Genomic DNA, 20707 nt, shown 5'->3' with positions numbered 1-20707 from the left:
ACCGCTTGTGGGCAGGAGCTTGATGGCTTTTGGGTTCACGGGGGCCAGTCACGTGAAACTTGAGCATTGGGAGAAGGCCAATAGGTTGCCACTGAGTCAGGTGCTGTCTAAGGAAGGAGCCAGGCCCACCCTGTATATTTGTAGGATCAGCACGGCTTAGCCCACTGAGTCTCGGGGGTGGTCACAATAGCCGCAGGGGCCACCATGCGGCTGAGAAACTTTATGCCAAACTTAAATGACTTGAGAGTAATAACCAGGTAGGGCTCAGGCTAGTCCCAGTTAGGGTGACCAGATGGGTGTGGGGGGGGGGTAATAGGAGCCTATATAAGAAAAAGACCCAAAGTCGGGGCTGTCCCTATGGCAGCTGGTGCCCTAGTCCCGGTACGAGCCGTTCCCTGCACTGTATGGGGGGGGGGGGGGCAGGGAGCCGCTTCCCCAAGCCTGCGTGGGACGGACGCAGCCTCCGTGCCCTGCAGGGGCTTCCTGCCCTCGCCACCAGGGACACGCGTGGGAGTCACGGGCCGCGCTGCCCGCTGGGAGCGGCGGGGCTCCCGGGCCGCGCGCTCAGCCATGTTAGCCCAGCGCGGCGGCCATTTTGTGTCCCCCGGTCACGTGGCCGTCTCCCGTCACGTGATCGGCCGCGTGAGCGGGGCGCGCTCGGCGTCGCGGCTTCCCCCCTGTCACGTGACGGAGGCCGCGCGTGCCCCTGTCACGTGCCGGGCCCGCGCGCTGGCCGGGGCCGGAAGCGGCGGGGCGCTAAGATGGCGGCGGCGTGAGTTGCATGTTGTGGGGCTGCCGAGTCCGCTGGGAAGAAGCGTCCGCCCGGCCCCGCCCCGCCCCCCCCGCCATGGCGGTGACCGTCACCCTCAAGACGCTGCAGCAGCAAACGTTCAAGATCCGCATGGAGCCCGAGGAGACGGTGAGGGGGGCGCGGCCCCAGCCCCGCCCAGCCCCCACCCCACGTGGGGGGCAGCCCCCGGCCCCGCCCCTGCCCCCGCCCCGCAGGTAGGGCAGCCCCCCCCCGCCCTGTCCGATCCCAGCGCCCCCCTCCCGTGTGGGGCAGCCCCCCTCCCCCCGGCCCGATTCCAGCGCCCCCCCCCCGTGTGGGGCAGCCCCATCCCCCCCGGCCCGATCCCAGCACTCTCTTCCCGTGTGGGGCAGCCCCCCCTCCCCCCAACATGGTCCTGTGGCAATTCCCCCTCCCCCATGTGTAGCCAGCCCCATCCCCCCATTTGGGCCACCCTCCCCCCTATCACATGGTCCTGTGCCAATTTCCCCCCCCCCCCATGTGGGGCAGTCCCAGTACAATCCCAGCTCCCTCTTCCCTTGTGGGGCAGCCCCCACCTCCACATGGTCCTGGCCCAATTTCCCCTCCCACCACATAGTCCTGAACCAATTGCCTCACCACCCCGGCAGCTCCATGTGGGATGGTTCCAACTCCTCCCTGCCATGTGGGGCAGCTTCCCTACCATTCCCCCAAAAGTATAAACTCCCCCCCCACCACCACCACCACACACACACTCTCATGGGATGGGCTCTAATCTGTGTGGGGCACTCGTCCCTTCCCCATCCCCTTTTTTCCTACCTGGGAATGAGACGCACAGAGAAGAGTATCAGCTTTGAGGGGTATGGGTGAGATATGGGGTGAGTGCCAGAAGGGCAGGGGATGGGGCATGGGAGGAGGGGTGGATGGCTCCGTGGGGGTAGGAGCCTCAGAAAGGAGAGGGGTGGGGGAGCCGAGCTGCCTGTGTGCCCCCGTATGGGGGTATTAGCAGGTGGTACGTCTGGGACTCTTTCAGCGAGTCCCTATTAGCACCCGTTCCAGGCAGGCCTGCTGCAGGCAAAGCTGGGCCTGGCGCGTGTCCCTGGGCCCTGGGCGGTCACTGCTGGGCATCGCCTGCCTGGCCCAGAGCAACGCGGGGAGCAAGAAGAGAAGCTGATCCCAGCTGGTGTGCGGCGCCCCCCACTCCCCAGGGCGGGGAGAGGAGATTTCACAGTGGGGGCTGTGCTGCTGCAGCAGCTGCTGCTCCTGTTCCCATCGGCCTCTCTGCCTGCTCCCCCCCCGGGGTGCAAACACCCTGCGTCTCTCTCCCTGACCCGACTCTTGAGATGTTAGAGGTGAGACCTTAACGCCCTTGTGATCCATGTTCATGTGACTCATGTCAAAGCTGACTGGCGTCCCCCGAAGGAACCGAACCCACTGTTTTGTGGGGCTAATGCAGCCTAGTGGTTAGAGCATTGGATTGGGACTTGGGACACCTGGGTTCAGCACTGGTTTGGCGGGTGACTTGGCACAAGTAATTTCTCCTCCCGAGCCTCAATTTTCCCGTCTGTAACATGGGGAGAATTATACTGACCTCCTTTGTAAAGCCCTTGGCGATGAATAGATGAAAAGCGCCTTATGAGAGCTAGGGCTTATTAACATACCTGCTAAGTGTCCCGCTCCGAGGTGGCAGGGGGAACAGGTAGCACCAGTACCGTGGTCTCAGATCACCAGAACATTCTTGCCTCTGCCCTGGCGATCTCCTTTGGCTTTCAAGGGAGCTTTGCTTGAGGGGAGGGTGTCCGGCGGGGCTGGGGTTTCGGCCTGTGGGTTGTGAACAGGCCCTTGGGGCGGTGACTCTACCTCCCTTTCTTGGGTTCTATGGGAAGGTGATTCCTGGGTTTTTTTCTGTTGTAATGTGTGGTCCCAGTGTGGGGAAGATGGAAAATTCCCGGGCTAGTGTTTGGATGGCGGGGACGACTCTTTGAGCTCAGTTTGAATGACTTGGGAAGGACGAATGGGCGGCGCGGTGGGCTGGGAGGCAGGACTCCTCTCTTCTGTTCCCAGCTCTAGCAGGGTGTGGGATCTAGTAGTGAGAGCAGGGAGGCTGGGTTCTGTTCCCAGTTCTGGGAGGGGAGTGGGGCTTACTGGGTTGGAGGCTGGTGGCTGGGAGACAGGACTCCTGGGTCCCGTTCCAACCAAGAATGTGGTTAATGCATAGTGTGTGCTGTCAATCTGGATTCTTCTCCCTCCAAACATCACGCTGAGATCGGCTTTAGCAGGGAGCGGAGTCCTGCACTCAGACCTGTTTTGCTTTGTGCTTTAGGCAGAGCTGATTTTAAGGGGCCCTTTATTGGGGGGAGGGTGTCCAGAATTTAGGGTGCGGGTACGATGCATATAAAAATAAACCCTAGCAATCCAAATCTTACCATCGTTTTTTTTAAGTACCATTTGAAATATTCCCTGTCACTTTTGCAGCTGAGAAACCTCCCAGGAGGGCAAAGGGATTTCAAATGTTTTTCACCGCACGGATCACGTTTTAAGACAGAAACTGTTTGCTGGACAGCTCCCCTCCCGTTTATAGCCAGTAAAGTCCCTGTGGTGGGACTGGCGATCTGGGGTTAGTTCCCAACTCTGCCACAGACTGCCTGTCTGAGCTTGAGCACATCCCTTCATTGTTCTGTGCCTCGGTTTCCCCTCCTGTGTAATGGGAGGGGCTTCCCATGTCATGTCTGTGCAGCCCGTGAGCTCTTTGGGGCAGGAGCTCTCACTCCGTGTCTGTGCAGTGCCCGGCACTGTGCGGCCCCAGTCTCTGTTGGGCCTTCCCCAGATTAATAATCACGTGCTTAGAAGGATTGTTGGTGTCTTTAATGCAAACTAGCCCCTGGCAATAAGCAGGCCCAAGCCGCTGCCAAGGAAAGTGCTGGCTGAGGAGCCGGGCCCATGGAGCTGAGTGAAACTGATTAAAAACCAAGGTGGAACGGCTGCTCCTGTCCTCGTGGGGCGAGCTGAAAGGCAAAAGGGGACGAGGCCGGCTTTAATGCTCTCAGGAGGCGAAGGTCCGAGGTTGGGTTTTTAACCGACTCGAATGCTCCCTGTCTGATTGTAATGCCCGATCCCTTCCCAGCTAGGGCTGTGTCTGCGCCCCGAGCCCCTTGTAGATGCAGCACGGACCTTATCTGCTGCCTCCTCGATGACTTAGCTCTACCGATAGGTGCAGCTACGCTGGGCCTCGTGCCAGCACGGCTCTGGCAGCTGCCCCCTCGAATTTCCCGGCTCTGCGCTTGGCCGTTACAATTCCCTCGCTGGCTCCTGCTCTGCGCGCTCTCCTCTCCCTCAGTACTGGGACACTGGATTCACTTCCATGGGCTGTATAAACAGCCCACCCCGGAGGTGGCTGCACCTCTGCACAGGGCGAAGGGCCTTGGTATAAACAGCTGCCGTGCTCCACTGCAGAGGCAGCCGCACTTGGGTAGTGGGTGATACGGTTTTGTCGCCTCGCTGATTCGGACAGTCGTGCCCATGGGAGGAGACGGGTGAGGCAATGGCTTCCTTTTTGAAATAGCTGGAGTCCCACGTGCTTTTCACGGAGCGTCAGGCTTCGTTTTGGCTCAGCCCAGCAGCCAAAAATATCCGTTGGCTCCTACTCGCTCGTCTCACAGGGCTCTGCAGCTGTTCCGACAGGTCCCCGCTGGGACACCATTGTCCTCCGGGGTGCGAAGGCTCCACTGCTCGGCCGTGCGGGGCGTCCCGGAGGGGTGGGGGGCTGGCGGGATGGGTTACATGCTTGCAGAAGCAGTTGCTCAGTAATCCTCCCAGAGGGCCTTGCAAACCAGAATGGGTTGAGCCTCATGACTCTGCTCCCTGCCTGCAAGGACCTTACCAGTGGGGAAACCGAGGCAGAGAGGGCATGAGTGGCTTGTAGTCACCCAGAGACCAATTCAGATGCTTCTAGGACCAGTGGGACTTTCCCAGTGGCTGACTGTGATTCCCAGGGGACAGTCAGGCCCTGTTTACACTGGGGGAAATGGGTGTGTTCAACACGTGTGAAAATCTTGGTGCTTTTCTGCCCTGTGTCCGTGCTGCCCATGTTACGGCACTAGGGGGCGCTGTGCTGGCGGGAGCAAGGGGGCGGGGCTCAGCAGGGGCACTTTGCAGGCAGTGCTGCCCTGGTGCAGCAGTAGGAGGCGCTGTGCTGCAGGGAGTAGCTCTGGGCGTGCTGTAGGGCCCTCACGGTCAGTGCTGGCCGCAGTGGGGTGTGGCTGGCCAGGGCGATCCCTCGTTACAAATACAGCTTGGGTCCTAGTGCCGAGATGGCCTCCGTCCCCAGCGTGGATCCCCCTGAGCCCTTAGCTGCCCCCAGGAGGGAGCCTCCAGCTTGCGTTAGCTGCAGTGGCAGCTGGCCCTGTTCCCCAGGGCCTCAGCCTCCCCTTGCGAGAGCTGCTGCTGGCTCGTGTAGTCCGGCCTGGCCCTGGCCCTGGCCCTCCCCCTGTGGGGAAGCTGCTTCCATCACAAGCCCAGCATGTGCCCCTGAAACGTCCCGCGCTGGGTAGAGGGGTGCCGGGGGGTCCCGAGTCTGCACGGGCACCTCCCCGGTCTCGTTGGCACCGTTCAGCGTAACTGGAGCTCTGGGCGGTCCTGGCAGCCGGGGGAGAGTCGCAGGTGCAGCTTGGCCGTGGGTCACCGGCAGACGGGAGCCCAAGACATCCAGTGACCTGCCCCAGGGAGCGCGTCCAGGGTCTTTTGTGTGTATTACTCTGTTGTGTTACAGTGGTGGCCAGGAGCCTGGGCTGTACAACTCACAACAGAGACGGTCCCAGCCCCAAAGAGCTTCCAGTCTACGGAGCTGTGAGGTTACCCAGTGGTTATCTAGAGGCTTCAGCCAAGATCCGGCCCCATCAGGCCGGGCGCTGCCCACACGCAGTGAGAGGCTGTCACCATCACAGCGAGGCCACGTGCAGGGTGGGACTCAGGTGCAGCATCTGGGTAACAGGTTGGCAGCTCAGAGCCAGAGAGTTGCCCTGGGACACCCAGGGAGTTGGTGGCAGATCCAGATTTCCTGAGTCCCAGGTCAGGGCCTTTCCCGCAAGACCAGACTAGGGTGCAGAGAACCAGGGTGGGAACAAACCAACCTGCCCCGACACCTCCTTAATCCTCCCGCCTAATATCGCCCCTGGAGCCCGGCTGGGGGCGGGAGCTGGGTGGGGAAGGAGAGGTGCCCCCCTCCCAGCCACGCGGGGATCTGCGTACCCAGCTGACGGGGCCGTCCCGTCCCGCCTGGCAGGTGCGGGTCCTCAAGGAGAAGATTGAGGCCGAGAAAGGCAAGGAGGCCTTCCCCGTGTCAGGCCAGAAGCTGATCTACGCCGGCAAGATCCTGAGCGACGACGTCGCCATCAAGGAGTACAAGATCGACGAGAAGAACTTCGTGGTGGTCATGGTGACGAAGGTACGTCCGGGCCCTGCTCCTGCTCCCGGCTAGGCTGCTGGGCCGGGGGTAGGGGCTGCCCCTGGCTGCGATGCTGCGGAAAGAAGGCAGCTTTTCACACCCGCTCAGCAGGAGGCGCTCTCCCCTCGCAGTCTGTGCTGACCCCAGAGTGGCACTAGGGGGCGCTCTCCTCTCACAGTTAGTGCTGATTGTGTAACACACGCAGTCAGCCAGTGCCCAAGGGGAGTTCCTTCCTGCCCCCCTTCACCGTAGCTGCTTCCCCGGGGGTCGGGAGCTGATCGCCTCGCATGTGGCTGGGGAGCGGGGGGCAGAGACCCCAGCTGCCCCCTTCAACGCTGCTTGTTTCCTCAGACCAAATCCAACTCGGGCGTCCCGGCCCCCTCACCTGGTGATGCTGGGCCAGCCAGCGCCCCAGAGCCAACCCCATCGGTGGGGCAGACGCCGGCGCCCGCAGCCGGTGCTGATGCTGTCCTGCCCCCAGCGCCCGCGGCGCCAAGCGAGGAGAAGCCTCCGGAGGAGCCAGCTGCTGTCACGCTGCCCGAATCCACTGCCGGGTAAGCACTGAGAGCGCGTGCCCCCTCCCCGGGCCGGCCTGTCAATGTTCATAGCTCAGTCACTCCAGGTACCCTGATGTTGTGCCCCAGAGAATGTGGGGAGGGGGATGCCTTCCACTTCAGGTGTGGGCATAACCTTCCTTCGTGGGAATTTGGAACATCTTTAACTTGGAGGAGTGGGGTCTAGTGGTTAAAACAAGGGGGCTGGGAGTCAGGACTCCTGGGTCCTATTCCCAGCCCTTCCACAGATTCACTTTCACTGGCTCAGTCACTTTGCAGCTCTGTGCCTCAGTTTCCCCATCAGTGCAGTCGTGCCTGCCTCCCTGTGGTGAGGTGGTTTTTTTAAGCATAACGTTGCCATGTGGCTGTTAAGCAGCTGCCACCTCTCACCCCAGAGGTGGTTACACTGCAGTGATCCCACATACACAGACTGCAGCCTGCGGGTGAATGGCCGGCTCTGTACGCACATCGCATCCCCTGAGGTGTGGGACAGAAAGGGGTTGGGGGGGGGGTGCTCCGAGCTTGCCTGTGAAGCACAGAATGAGCCAGGCTGCTGGCCGAGAACTCGTCCCCACGAGCTGCGGGGCTGGTTTGATTTCAGGACGGACTGAAAGGCCCTTTAGTTTCAGTTAGTGACCTGGGGCCCCTTGAGATGTGGCGAAGACCCCGCGTGTCTCCTGGGCGGAAAAGCCGAGCGTTTGTCAGAAATCGCGTTGGCGAGAAGACATCCCTGCTGTCCGAGATCAGCAGGTGCAAACTTGGGGGCTTGGGTCACGCCAGGCATAGCCCCAAGAGAGTTAACATGGCAGCGGGGTGGTGGGTCCTTCCAGTGGGGACGGCAGTGAGGAGAGGGAGAGCCGGCCTGTGGCAGGATCAGGCAGGCTTCCAAAAACTCAGCTGTGAGGGCACCAGTGTTCGGACATTGTTACCCCAGGGTGGACCCTGATTCCGCTGTCAGGACTGGGCCCAGTGGGAACAGCGTCACCCCAGCTGAAACCATAATAATTCCTCAGTAAAGCTCAGGAGCATTATCCCCATTTTACAGATGGGGAAATTGAGGCACGAGGCGTGACTTGCCCGTGGGCACCCAGCAGGGCATAAAGGCCTCCACCCCGGGGTCTGCACCGGCTGAAAACAAAAAAATCCAGCTGAACTTGAAACCAGAGGAATTTTCTGCCATAGACACCGTCTGAGCCCTGGGATCCTGAGAGTGGCTAGTAGCTATTAGTGGTATTACGGTAGCGCCCAGCCCACGTGCCAAGACCCTGCTGTGCCAGGCGCTGCACAAACACAGTCGCCCTCAGGCCGAGAAAGGGAGAGCGGGGACCCGCTCGCAAACTCCAGATTCGCCAAACGCGCGGGCCGCGTCCGTGGGATTTCGAACGCGCGCGGTAGCGTTCAGAACCGTGCTGCTTTCCTAGCGCAGGCAGGGCCTGGGGTCAGATCACCGGGAGAAGGGACCTGCGGTTCCGCCTGGCCCGGCCGCCCCAGCGCGGTGTTGGCCCCTGGCTGTTTGCATCTTGTCCGGCTGTTTGGAAGGAGCCAGCTACTATTCCTCTCTTTTAAATTTGCAGCTCTGTTCCCTCTTCAGGTAGCGTGGGGCGCCCAGACGACGCGGCTTCCACCCTGGGTAGGTGAAATCCCCTCGCCGGGGCTGGGGCAGGCGGCCGGGGTCCCTGGGGCGCAGCAGCGAGCTCCTGCCAGCACCCCGGGCCGGCTGGTCCATGGCTCCCGGGGGGCAGACGCTGCAGCTGGCTCCTGCAGTGTGAGCTCGTGGGGTGGGGGCGCCCTCTGGTGGCCGTCGCTGGATAAAACAACCCCCTCTTCCCGTTGCGGTGTACGGGTGCCAGGAGCAGGACCCCCCTTCGCGGGGGGTGGGGGTGATGGCTCGGGGGGAGCTGCCTCCCTCATCGTTTCAGTGCAGGGCGGGTTCCAAGCCCCGGGTTGTTCAGTGCCCTGTGTGATGAGTTGGTTGGGTCTCTGCTGCCAGCCGCTCTGGGGCAGCCTGGGCTGTCTGTCCCAAGGATAAAAGGCGACCGTCTCCAGTCGTTTGTTAGCAGAGGGGCCGCGTTAGGGAAAGAAAACCGTGGTGGGGTGGGGAGACACAGAGCTGGTAGCCAGGACTCCTGGGTTCCCTTCCCAGCTCTGCGAGAGGAGTGCGGTCTAGTGGTTAGAGCTGTGGGGGCAGGACTGGGAGCCAGGACTCCTGGGCCTTTTCCCAGCACTCATGGGCCTGGTTCCATCTCCAGCCAAGGTGGACATGAGGGGTGGGTGGGTGTTATTTAGCTGTATTACGGTAGTGCCCAGAAGCACTAGTCATGGACAGGGTGGGGTGTGGAGCAGGGAGCCAGGACTCCTGGGTTCTAGTCCCAGCTCTGCCCCTGACTCAGGGTGACTTTGAGTCACTTCCCCTGCGGGGATGGGGGGCCGATCCCGTGCTGGGGAGGGTGAACCCCTCTGCTGGGAGATGTTGGCGGAGGGGGAAGGGCTGTGTTCATAGCCAGCACCCGCTCCTGCCCTCCTTTCCCTTGGGGAGCGTGTGCTGGGCACCCCAGGCCTGCTGGCTCTCCCTCAGCCCGGGCCGTTGTCTCCTTCTGCCTGCAGTGACCGGCTCGGAGTACGAGACGATGCTGACCGAGATCATGTCCATGGGATACGAGCGGGAGCGGGTGGTGGCCGCGCTCCGGGCCAGCTACAACAACCCGCACCGAGCTGTGGAGTACCTGCTGACGGTAAGGGAGCGCTGGGGCTTGGAACAGGCCGAGCGAGGGGGGCAGGGCTCCTGGATTCGATACCCACCGTGGGGAGGGGAGCGGGGTCTAGGGGGTTCGCCCGGGAGCCAGGACTCCTGGGTTTCAGTGCCATTGACTCGCTCTGTGACCTTGGGCAAATGATTTTTTTTTCCCATCCACATCTGGATGACTTACGGGAGTGGGACCTCGTAAGGACACCGGTTCTGATCCAGCCCAGGGGTGCCTGCATTGCCTGCCGTTAGCTTGCACCCTTGCTGGCAGGACCTGGGGTGCCGGGCAAACCCCCGAGACTGAGTTACTTTCTGGCCCCTTGTGGGGTGAGCCCTGTGGGGTTGGGGGGAGGGATGCTGGACAGCACTGACGATGCCCCTTTGACGTCACAGGGCATCCCGGGCACCTCCGAGCCGGAGAGAGCCCCGATCCAGGAGAGCCAAACCACAGAGCAGCCAGCACCAGAAGGTCAGTGACGGGCCCCTCGCTCCCATGTGAGACTTGGGGACCGTGGTGGGAGGGGGAGACCCAGGGCGGCCAGGCGAGGGGCTGGAGCTGCGTGGGAGAAGGCTCTCGCACCTGTGGAGTGTGGGCGATGGAAGCCTGCTGAGAGCATGCGGCCGGGGGAGGCAGATGGCGACCCAAACTGGTCCCTTGGGGAGGAGGGGGTGGCTCCAGGCCCTCTCCTCCTGGCTAGATACCCCCCTTATCCTGTGATCACCAGTGCCCCACCCGTGTGGGGCATGGCTCAGGTGGGCCCGGCCCCTTCAAGGCATGGCCTGGCTTCACCCCACCCACTCCTGCCCCGCAGGCGAGAACCCGCTGGAGTTCCTGAGAGACCAGCCCCAGTTCCAGAACATGCGACAGGTGATCCAGCAGAACCCAGCCCTGCTCCCGGCCCTGCTCCAGCAGCTGGGCCAGGAGAACCCCCAGCTACTGCAGGTAAAGGGGGGGCAGGGGCTGAAAGAGGCCACGGAGGAGGAGCCAGAAGTAGCACTGGGAGGGGAGTGTGTCTGGAGTCGGGGGAGGCAGGACTCCTGGGTTCTGTGCCTGGCCCTGGGAGGGGAGTGGGGTCTGAGGGGTTAGAGCAGAGGGTGGTGGGGGAGCCAGGACTCCTGGGTTCTAACCCTGGCTCTACCAGTGGGTTGCTTTGTGACCTTGAACAAGTCCCTGCCCCTCTCTGTGCCTCAGTTTCCCCACTGGGAAAAGGGTCTGTGGAGCCCTGCTCTGGGAGGGGAGGGGCATCTCTCCCTAACCCTGACCCCCTTCCCCCTGCCCTCCCCAGCAAATCAGCCAGCACCAAGAGCAGTTCATCCAGATGCTGAACGAGCCGCTGGGCGAGATGGCCGACATCTCTGACATCGAGGGGGAGATCGGGGCCATCGGAGAGGAAGCTCCCCAGATGAACTACATCCAGGTCACGCCTCAGGAAAAAGAAGCCATAGAAAGGGTAAGGGGGGGCTGGCTGTGCCAGGAGGTGCCCCGGGATCCCTGCGCTGGAGAGACCCAACACGGGTGCATTGGGGTCTGGAGGTTGGGAGCCAGGACTCCTGGGTTCTATCCCCAGGTCTGTGCCAGGAGTTGGGGTCTAGTGGTTGGAGCAGGGGGTGCGGGGGAAGCTGGAGGCCAGGACTCCTGGAGTCCGTTTCTGTCTGGCCCTGACCACTCCAAAAGCCTGGTCTGGTCTGATGCTGAGCCCCTTGAGCTGGGAGTTGAACAAGAACTAAGTTTAGTTATTAACATAAAGGCCAGGTCGTAGCCTTGGTAACACTGGGGGGTGGGGGTGTTTGAGATGGGACAGTGGCGGGGAGGGGGGAGTGGACAGCTCTGACTTTGCAAAGCAATGGAGCAGAATTAATTTGGTCCTCCCCCCGAAATGGGCGTGGTCCTCCCTGATGGGGAAGCTTGGCAGCTCCGCCCACAATATCCCGGAGGAGCTGGATACCTCTGCTGAAATGTGCATCAAAGTGGCATCGTTAGTCTTCAGAGTGAACAGGGGAGTCTTCCGAGTCTTTCCCCCCTGGTCAGATCCAGAAAGGGCCGTTGCTGGGTTCATGGTGACTCCATAGACTCATTGACCTTAAGGCCAGAAGGGCCTGTCCTGAGCACCTAGTCTGACCTGCACATCTCAGGCCACAGACCCTCACCCACCCCCTCCGGGAACACCCCCATAGCGCCTGGCTGAGTTCGTGAAGGCCTCAAATCTTGATGTAAAGACCAAGTTACAGAGAATCCACCATTTGCTCTAGTTCAAACCTGCAGGTGACCCAGGCCCCACACTGCAGAGGGGGAAAACCCAGGGTCTCTGCCTGGTCTGACCTGGGGGAAAATCCTTCCCAACCTCAAAGCTGGTGATTGGTTAGACCCTGAGCACGTGGGTGAGACCCACCAGCCAGACACCTGGAAAGAATTCTCGGTGGTAACTCGGAGCCCTCCCCGTGGGAGATTGTCCCAGAACTTCCCCCCTCTGATGGTTAGAAACCTTCATCTCGTTTCAAGCCAAAACTTGTTGATGGCCAGTTTCTAGCCATCTGTGCTTGTGCCAATGTTGGCCCTTCAATAAGTCCTCTCCCTCCCTGGTATTTTCCCTCTGACATACCAGAGCTATCAGCTCTCCCCTCCCCGTCGGGTGGTTAGGCTGAACGAGTCGCGATTTGAGTCTCCTCTCGAGGTCGGTTCTCCCGTCCTCGGATCATCCTAGTCACCCTTCTCGGCACCGTTTCGAATCTGAATTCGTCTTTCTTACACATGGGAGCCCAGAAATGCACCCAGTGTTCCAGGTGAGGTCTCACCAGTGCCTTGTGTAACGGCACTAACGCGTCCCCGTCTCTGCTGGAAACACCTCGCCTGATGCAGCCCAAGAGCTCGTTAGCCTCTTTCACAGCTGCATCACGTTAAAATGTTTGATAACACTGGTCCCTGAGCGACTGCTCTAGTAACCTCCCTCCAGCCTGATCGTCCACCTTCCAGCATGACCTGATGTCGTCTTCCCTTAACCAGTTCCTTTACCCACCTTTCGATTCTCCTATTGATCCCCATCGTCTCCAGTAGAACTAATTTCCCGTGTGGGAACTGTATCAAATGCTTTACTGAAATCCTACTGCACTTCCTTTGTCTAGCAAATCAGAAATCTTCTCAGAAACAGATCAGGTTGGTCTGTCAGGATCTACCTTTTGTAAATCCATGTTGTCTTTATTCCCAGTTACCGTTTACCCCTGTCCTTAATTACTCTCAGCATTTGTTCTAAGACTTCGCGTGCAATTGAGGTCACACTGAAGGGCCTTTAGTTTCCTGGATCACTGTGTCATCCCCCCGCCCCCTGAAATACAAGTATTGTGTCGGCAGTTCCCCAGTCGCAGGGTGCGACCCCCGAGTTTACGGGTTCATTACAGATCCTTGCTCTTGGCCTTGTAATTTCACGTGCCAGTTCCTTTAATATTCCAGGCCCCCCGACCTGCTCCTATTCAACTGAGTCTGGCATCCGCCTTGGAGGTGGTCATTTTACCTCTGTATCCTCGTTCCCATCAGCCACCCTGCCACTGCCCCAATTAAAAACTCATCACCCCTGTGAAAAACTGAGACACGACCTTCGTTTAGGTGTCGGGCCGGGCCCAGATTATCCTTAATCTCCTGCCCATCCGCAGTGCGTCGCGTCCCACTTCTTTCCTTGTTTTCCTTTTTCCCCCGTATGGCTAAAGAACCGTTTCCTGGTGGTTTTCATTTCCTTGGCAAGCTCCAGCCCTGCCTGGCTTTTGGCAGTTCTCCCCTACGCTCCAAGAGGTCGTGTTCTTCGCTGAGCCCTCCCACTTTCCGTGCCCTCTCCGTCCCCTGGGTGAGGTGCAGCCCTTCCCTGTGATTCCCCCGCTGGCTTCAGGCCACTTCTGCGCCTTTGGCTTAAAATAATTCCAAGCCTCCTCCGCATTCAGGTCCTCGAGTTCTCCAGGCCAGTCCGCTTCCCAAACGCTTCCCTTCCCCTTTGAAATGCAGGACTCTCGATTCAGACCTGACCTACTTTGTTTATCGTGAATTAGCTCACGAGCACTCGACCCAACCTGCTCGCTTCTTACCAACACGAAATCTAAACCAGCATCGGCTCCTGGTGGTTCGGTGACTGTTTGGTGAGGAAATCTGTCGGCTGTCCCATCGAGTAACGTTTATGGGCCACCGTTTGTCCTCCAATCAGTCTGGGGGATTAAAGTCTCCCGTAATCCCAATTCCCAGTCGTGCTGAGCTCATTAGAGGTCTCTCCAGCTCCTGAGGGTCCGTCGCAGACCCCGAGCACCCTCCCAGCAGAGCCTTTCGGAGCTTTCTTCCCCAAAGTGGTCGTGACCCAGATAGGTTCCGTTTTATCCATTCCGTCACTTCTCCTGTCTCTCCCTTGTCATTAACATCCAGTGCTGCACCTCTTCCCTGCACAGCACGTTCCCTTCTGCCCCTGTACCCCGCTCCCCAGTTCTGTTCTCCCCGTCGTCCCTGCTTTCACTTCCTGTCCCTCCATGTGGTTCCCCAGGCGCCTCGCGGCGGTGGACAGGCGCCTTCATTGTCTGCTCAGCTTCACCCACGTTCCTCACCCAGTCCGGGCCAGTCATTCTACTGCAGTGTCCCCTTCCTGACTGTTAGTGTCAGTGGCGTTGGGACCTCGTCGTCCATTCTCCTGCCCTCCGTTGGTCCTTTCTCCCTTGCCGTGGGCTCTTGTACTTGACTTTCCTCCTGCTCAGTCAGGTGTGCAGATTACGCCTGCCCTGAGTCCCTAGTTTAAAGCTCTTCTGATCAGTTGTGCCAACCTCCATCCCAGACATCTGTCGCCCTCCCTGCTCAGGTGGTGTCTGTCCCCGGAGAACAGTCCTCTGCCCGTCACTGCCTCCCAGTGGTAGCACCACTGCCTGAGCCAGATGCTGATCATCATCTTATCTTGCCTTCGCGCTCCTCTTCCAGGGCCCGGTAGAATCCCACGGAAGGTCACCTGAGCCTCCTGTTCTTTAAGTGCCTTCCCCGGCCTGGCGTAGTCTCCCTGGCTGCGTCCCCACGAGAATCTAGCAGTGCCATTTGTTCCTGTAGGTTCAGGCTCAGGTCCGCAGCCCGTGTCTTAGCTCCTGGCAGCTAGCACGCTCTTCCGCGCTCCAGACCAACTCGGCCGCGGTTTCTAGCTGCATCTCCAAACCTCGGCTCTGCCCTGCCAGGCAGCACTTCACCCCCGCCCTGCGGCGGGTTACAGCCGCGGGTGAGGTTGTCAGGCCTCCAGGAGCTAGCACAGACCTGGCAGCCTGGAGGGGACTGGGGGGGGGGGCTGGTTTTAAGATAACAGCCCTGTCGAAGTCACAGGGGTGCAGGGCTGTGCCTCTGCACGAGGGGGTCCTCCGCAGTGCCTGTACTGGGGGGAATTCTCCCCCAGCCCCCCAAACCTGAGGGGTTTACAGCCCCTCTTTCACCCCCACATTCAAGCGTCCCAAGTGGGCTCAGGCACTCTGCTCCGGAGGGGCTTGGTTCCCGAGGGTGGCTGGGACGTACAGGGCCGCAGAGAGGAGTGGGCTTCCCAGGCAGGGTCCTTTGACGCGTCTCCCTTTGTGTCCCCTCAGTTAAAGGCCTTAGGATTCCCGGAAAGTCTGGTCATCCAGGCTTACTTTGCTTGTGAGAAGAACGAAAACCTGGCTGCCAATTTCCTGCTGAGTCAGAACTTCGATGACGAGTGATGCAAGGAAAAAGGAAGAAAAAATTTTATATATAAAAAAAATTCTCTCTATATCTATTCCTGTCTATTTAAGGGGTATGTGGGAGAGACCCCAAATCCCCCCCAACCTGCCCCCAATCAGACAAACTTTCATCTAGATTTGACCAGCCTGGCCGCCTGGCTCGAGGAAATGCTCTTTTCTCCCCTCCTCGTGGAACTGGACAGCTGGGGATCAGCAGCAGAACCAGCCCCTAGTCCCAGCCCCCCTCCCCCCAGCGCCCGTGCTGTGGGTGAATTCAGCTGCGCCCCTCTCCTGCACGGTGCTGGCTCGGGGGCGGGGAGAAGGGATTTGGGGCTGGTAGAGGGGGTCTGTGGGCTCCTCGTCCAGCCCAGCCCAAAACTTGCGTGCAGACAGATTGCTTTGTTATCGAGAGGTACTCGGCTTCCATCCATCACCCACTAACCGTCTGTTACTCTCCTTTAATGTCCCTTCCCCAGTCCCGGTTTCTGCCACTGTCCAGCCAACAGCCAGCGTTAGACCCTGTCTAATCCCCTTCCAACCTCACAGATCTCAGGGGGCCCACCCCACTCCCCAGGCTCTTGGGTTAGTGGTTGGTTTTGGCTGCATAGATGAGGCTAAACCATGTTGCTAGTCTGGATTCACGCTGAGCAGAGCACGGATCCCTGCTCCTAGACTAGGCTGTGCTTAAACCCACCGCCCTCCGCTAGCAGTTAGCTCCAGCTCCCTTTTAAACGCTTGGGTTCGGCTTGGCGATCAGGGAGGTTTGAGAACTGGCTTCCTGTGAGCCCGGCCTCTTTCTAAGACCCCAGCTGCTCGGCGAGGTGTGGGTGCTGCCTTCGAACAGGCCGCGCTGAGCCGGGCCAGGGCTGTCGTGAAAACACAGCACTGAAGCCACGCTGCCAGCGAGAGCAGGGTTTGACGCTCGGAGCCAGAGCCCTCAACAGGGCTGCTTGTGCGGTGTTTGGCCCTCCGACCTCAGTCCTGGGCTGTGCCGAGGGAGATGGAAAGCCATTAAAACCCTGCCTACCCTTAAAGAATCTTTTTTAAATTACCCCTTTGAAAAGTGCTGCAGATCGGTCCCTTCCTCAGCTTGTTTTAAACCGTTTCCAATTCTATTGTAGTTTTAAGGGAACCAAAAGATAGGGTGTCTTTTTAACCGTGATTTTCTCCTCATTGCGGGATTTAAAAAATACAGATTTATTAGATCAAAGTCTATTTATCTGAAACAGGGCAACTTTTACCCCTCTTCACCCTGGTAATTTAAAAATCCGCTTCCACCCCCCTTGAAAAGCAGACGTGCTCTGACCCACCTCCGAAAAGATCAGATTAAAATCCACCCTCATCCCCCCTCCTCCCTGCCATTTTAATGCCAACAAGATGGTGTTTAAACGCACGCCTGAAATGCCCAGTTTGCACTTGGATCTAAACATCCCTGCAGCTCTGGCGTATTCTGGCTTGGCTGATTTTTCATGATCATCACACCCGTGTCTGTATCCCTATTTCCTTCCTTGGCTCATGCCCCAAAAACCTTGATACCCCCTTTGAAGTAACTCCTGATTTTTCTGACCCATTCTGTTACGTACGAATCCTGCCTTGGGCTCGCTTTCCCCAGCGTGCAGTTGCAAAGAGAACAGAGTATTTGCCTCTAAAGTAAATCCTGAAGCCATAAATAACTTGATATTGAATAAATTCCATGATATTGCAGGGTAGTCGTGACTGATGCTCTGCTAAACTAAGCCCGTTTGACTTTAAGGGGGTGGGAACATGGGTTCCAAAGTGGGTGGGGACAAGAGTTTGATAGGCCCACGTTCTTAGCTATACCTCAAGTGAATAGCGTCCATTGGTTAGATCCAGGCCTTACCCTGTGGCCACAGTTCCATCTTAAAGGAGCAGTGTCCTAGCATTTGCAGTTTATTTTGAGGTTGGTTTGTTTTCTTGGTTGTACTTATAAATGTTCCTAACCAGCCGCGGGGTCTGTGCCTGCTAACCAGGGGCCCGATCGAACTCGGGGGGTGGAGATGGCAGAGGGGATAGATTGGATGGTGAAGTAGGTAAAAAGGGGAGGAGTGGGGGGTTGGGATGGAAAGATTACATGCAAATTTAAAACCAAAAGAGGGTGGTTCTTACCCACCCACCTTGGGGGGTGGGGAAAGCGGGGCTGGGGGGGTTCTGGAATTTGGCCTCCCCACCACCCCCCAGCCTCGTCAGTCAGACCTGCCATTTTGGGGGGCACTGCTCCCCCCTTGCCTGGCACGGGCCCCGCGGCGGCTTTGTTGCACCTGTTAATTTAGCAGCAGCTTTCGAGGCCCCGGCGGCTGTTGGTTTCTCTCGGGAGCCATGGGGGGGCTGGTCTCAAATGCTGGGGTGGTGCTGGAGTCTATGCTGAAAACGCTACTGGAGCTCTTCAGAATAGACTCTCGCTCCAGCGCCGGGAGTTAATCCACCTCCCGGAGAGGCGGCAGCTTGGGCCGGGTCAGCATTCGTCCCCGGAACTCTACCTCTCGGGTGTGGGTTTGTCACACCCTGCGAGATGTAGGTGTGTCCATGTAAATATTCAGCATAGACCAGCCCTCAAGCCCCACATGCTGCTGAGTTAACAGAATGGGGGTGCCCCTAAATTTCCCAGCAGCCTTAGGGGAAGGCGCTTCGCCTGGCTGGTCAAGCGCAGGGGTCCGGCCTCATTTGTTTCAGTCTTGAGCTGTTCAGCTCCAGTCTGAGCTGAGCGGGGGGATGGGAACACCAGGCAGGGTCGGGGAATGAAGCCGGCCTGGCCCCTGGCTGTAGATTTCCCCCACAGCTCCCAGTCCCCCCAGGCGGCCGGCCGGCCTCTCTCTCTCCCGGTCCAGGCTGAAACCGCTGTTTTACACCCACTGTTTTTGGGGTGCTATGAATGGAATGTGAAATAAACGAGCTGCCCCCGCCACTCGCTGACGAGGACGGGTCGGAACCTCCTAAAAGCTCCCGTCTCCGGCGTGTTCTTTCTAACCCGCGCCTGGGGGAAGCTGCCAGCGGCCGGGGAGGGGAGAGCTATTTTAAAGTGTGGAGGATTGAACAGGCCTGTGCTGGGAGCGGGTGGGTTGGCCCAGGCTCCCCCACAGGAGCATGGATCTCTTCCCCAGGGCCAGCTGGCTAGTCATGGAGCGGGACCTGTGCGCTAGGTGCTGTACGGTATTAGGTGAATTAGGGTAGCACCAAAGAACAGCAGGTGTGGACTAAGGCCCATTATGTCTCCATATCCCTCCCACCTCCTGTCGACTGAGCCTGCTAGCGCTTGGGGGCTGGGGGTCAGCGAGGGAAGGCTCAGCCCTTTTCCCAGGAATGGGGGCCCCTCCCGCTTCACCGTGTAGGTGCCCCTGGGCTGTGTTGGTGGTTGCCAGGGCTGCGCTCTGCCTGGCACTGCAGGGGCGGGAGGCGCTTGGAGACCGTTACCGTGAGGCTAAACCCAGCGGGAACGAGGCCTGGAGCCGTGGGCCAGGCTAATGCAGGGTTTTCTCCAGCGTCAGGGCTCTTACAGCAGCGGGGCTGGCTCGCTTCGCTGGCTGCTGGAATGCAGCTGCCTCGGGGTGGGGTGCAGGGAGCCCTCGCCCAGTGCTGAAATGCAGCCACCTCTGGGCTGGGCCTGGGGGCTGAGTCATTTCAGGTGACGCGAGCCGAGGGCCCCGCTAAGCTACGATGGACTAGCCCAAGCCCAGGCTCTGCCAGAGGGGCCGGGCTTGCAGCAGCCGGGCGGGCCCAGAAAGCAGGTTTGGCCACATTTGTGCAAAGCAGCTGGGGTCGGAGCAAGGCCACGCTAGGGCAGCTGGGTCCCTCTGCGGCCTGCAGGAGCTGCTGGGCTCCGGGACAGGGACGGCTGCTGTGCGGGGGCGCTGGAGCCTTCCTGCAGTTCCTGTTCCTGGACAGGTCGACAATGTATGAGTTACACCCCAGTAGCACTAAGGAGCCCCAGCAACAATCGGGGCCCCCCATTGTGCCAGATGCCCAGACCCCGACCGGGATCGGGGCCCCCTTGGGCCGGGCGCTGCCCAGACCCCGACCGGGATCGGGGCCCCCTTGTGCCGGGCGCTGCCCAGACCCCGACCGGGATCGGGGCCCCCATAGGCCGGGCGCTGCCCAGACCCCGACCGGGATCGGGGCCCCCATAGGCCGGGCGCTGCCCAGACCCCGACCGGCATCGGGGCCCCCTTGTGCCGGGCGCTGCCCAGACCCCGACCGGCATCGGGGCCCCCTTGGGCCGGGCGCTGCCCAGACCCCGACCGGGATCGGGGCCCCCTTGGGCCGGGCGCTGCCCAGAGCCCGACCGGGATCGGGGCCTCCTTGTGCTGGGCGCTGCCCAGACCCCGACCGGGATCGGGGCCCCCATAGGCCGGGCGCTGCCCAGAGCCCGACCGGGATCGGGGCCCCCTTGTGCCGGGCGCTGCCCAGACCCCGAGCGGGACCCCCTTGGGCCGGGCGCTGCCCAGAGCCCGACCGGGATCAGGGCCCCCTTGTGCTGGGCGCTGCCCAGAGCCCGACCAGGATCCGGGCCCCCATAGGCTGGGCGCTGCCCAGACCCCGACTGGGATCGGGGCCCCCTTGGGCCGGGCGCTGCCCAGAGCCCGACCGGGATCGGGGCCCCCTTGTGCCGGGCGCTGCCCAGACCCCGAGCGGGACCCCCTTGGGCCGGGCGCTGCCCAGAGCCCGACCGGGATCAGGGCCCCCTTGTGCTGGGCGCTGCCCAGAGCCCGACCAGGATCAGGGCCCCCATAGGCTGGGCGCTGCCCAGACCCCGACTGGGATCGGGGCCCCCTTGGGCCGGGCGCTGCCCAGACCCCGACCGGGATCGGGGCCCCCTTGTGCCGGGCGCTGCCCAGAGCCTGACTGGGATCAGGGCCCCAACGGTCTCTGCCCCATAAACCTCACAGTCTCAATAGACTGGGGGTGGGGGGGGGAACTGAGGCACAGAGCTGGGGCAGGACTGGCCCAGGGTCCTGCAGGGAGTCTGTGGAGCAGCTGGGACTCAAAGCGAGATCTCCAGAGCCCCAGCCCTGGCCCCAGCCCTGACCCCAGCCCCAGCCCTGGCCCCAGCCCCGCTGTAACCGGCCCCACTCGCACAAACTCATGCCAAAGCGCCAGGCTGGAAGCGTCTGTGCCCCCAGCAAGGGGCAGGTTGGTGTAAAGGCCGATGGGCTCTGCCCCCACCCAGAACCCAGGCTGGGGGATGACGGGTGAGTCCCTGGCATGTGGGGGCCGGGCACCCGGGGCCCAGATCCCTGCCGGGGGGCACCCAGCCAGGTGAGTCCCTGGTACCTGGGCCCGGATCCCCTGCCTGGGGGGGCCCAGCCAGGTGAGTCCCTGGTACCTGGGCCCGGATCCCCTGCCTGGGGGCCCGGCCAGGTGAGTCCCTGGTACCTGGGCCCGGATCCCCTGCCTGGGGGCCCGGCCAGGTGAGTCCCTGGTACCTGGGCCCAGATCCCCGCCCGGGGCACCCGGCCAGGTGAGTCCCTGGTACCTGGGCCCGGATCCCCTGCCAT

At 60.7% G+C, this 20707-nt stretch overlaps 1 protein-coding gene across 2 annotated transcripts; it reads left to right on the top strand.

Moving 5' to 3' along the window:
- The first annotated feature begins 754 nt into the window (after positions 1-754).
- RAD23A (RAD23 homolog A, nucleotide excision repair protein) lies at positions 755-18155 on the top strand. Of its 2 annotated transcripts, none has more exons than XM_044994909.1 (9): positions 755-919; positions 6048-6209; positions 6561-6763; positions 8338-8393; positions 9368-9495; positions 9900-9975; positions 10319-10374; positions 10793-10957; positions 15084-18155. In XM_044994909.1, the coding sequence occupies exons 1-9, from the start codon at positions 782-784 to the stop codon at positions 15195-15197; spliced, it is 1098 nt and encodes a 365-aa protein (XP_044850844.1). In that variant the 5' UTR covers positions 755-781; the 3' UTR covers positions 15198-18155. The 2 variants fall into 2 exon arrangements, with proteins under 2 accessions (XP_044850844.1, XP_044850843.1); XM_044994908.1 differs by having other exon boundaries at positions 759-919; positions 10319-10449.
- Positions 18156-20707: the final 2552 nt, after the last annotated feature.

The sequence above is a fragment of the Mauremys mutica genome, chromosome 20 (genome assembly GCF_020497125.1).
Source record: "Mauremys mutica isolate MM-2020 ecotype Southern chromosome 20, ASM2049712v1, whole genome shotgun sequence".
Classification (NCBI taxonomy): Eukaryota; Metazoa; Chordata; order Testudines; family Geoemydidae; genus Mauremys; species Mauremys mutica.
This window is presented reverse-complemented; position numbering and strand designations above follow the sequence as displayed.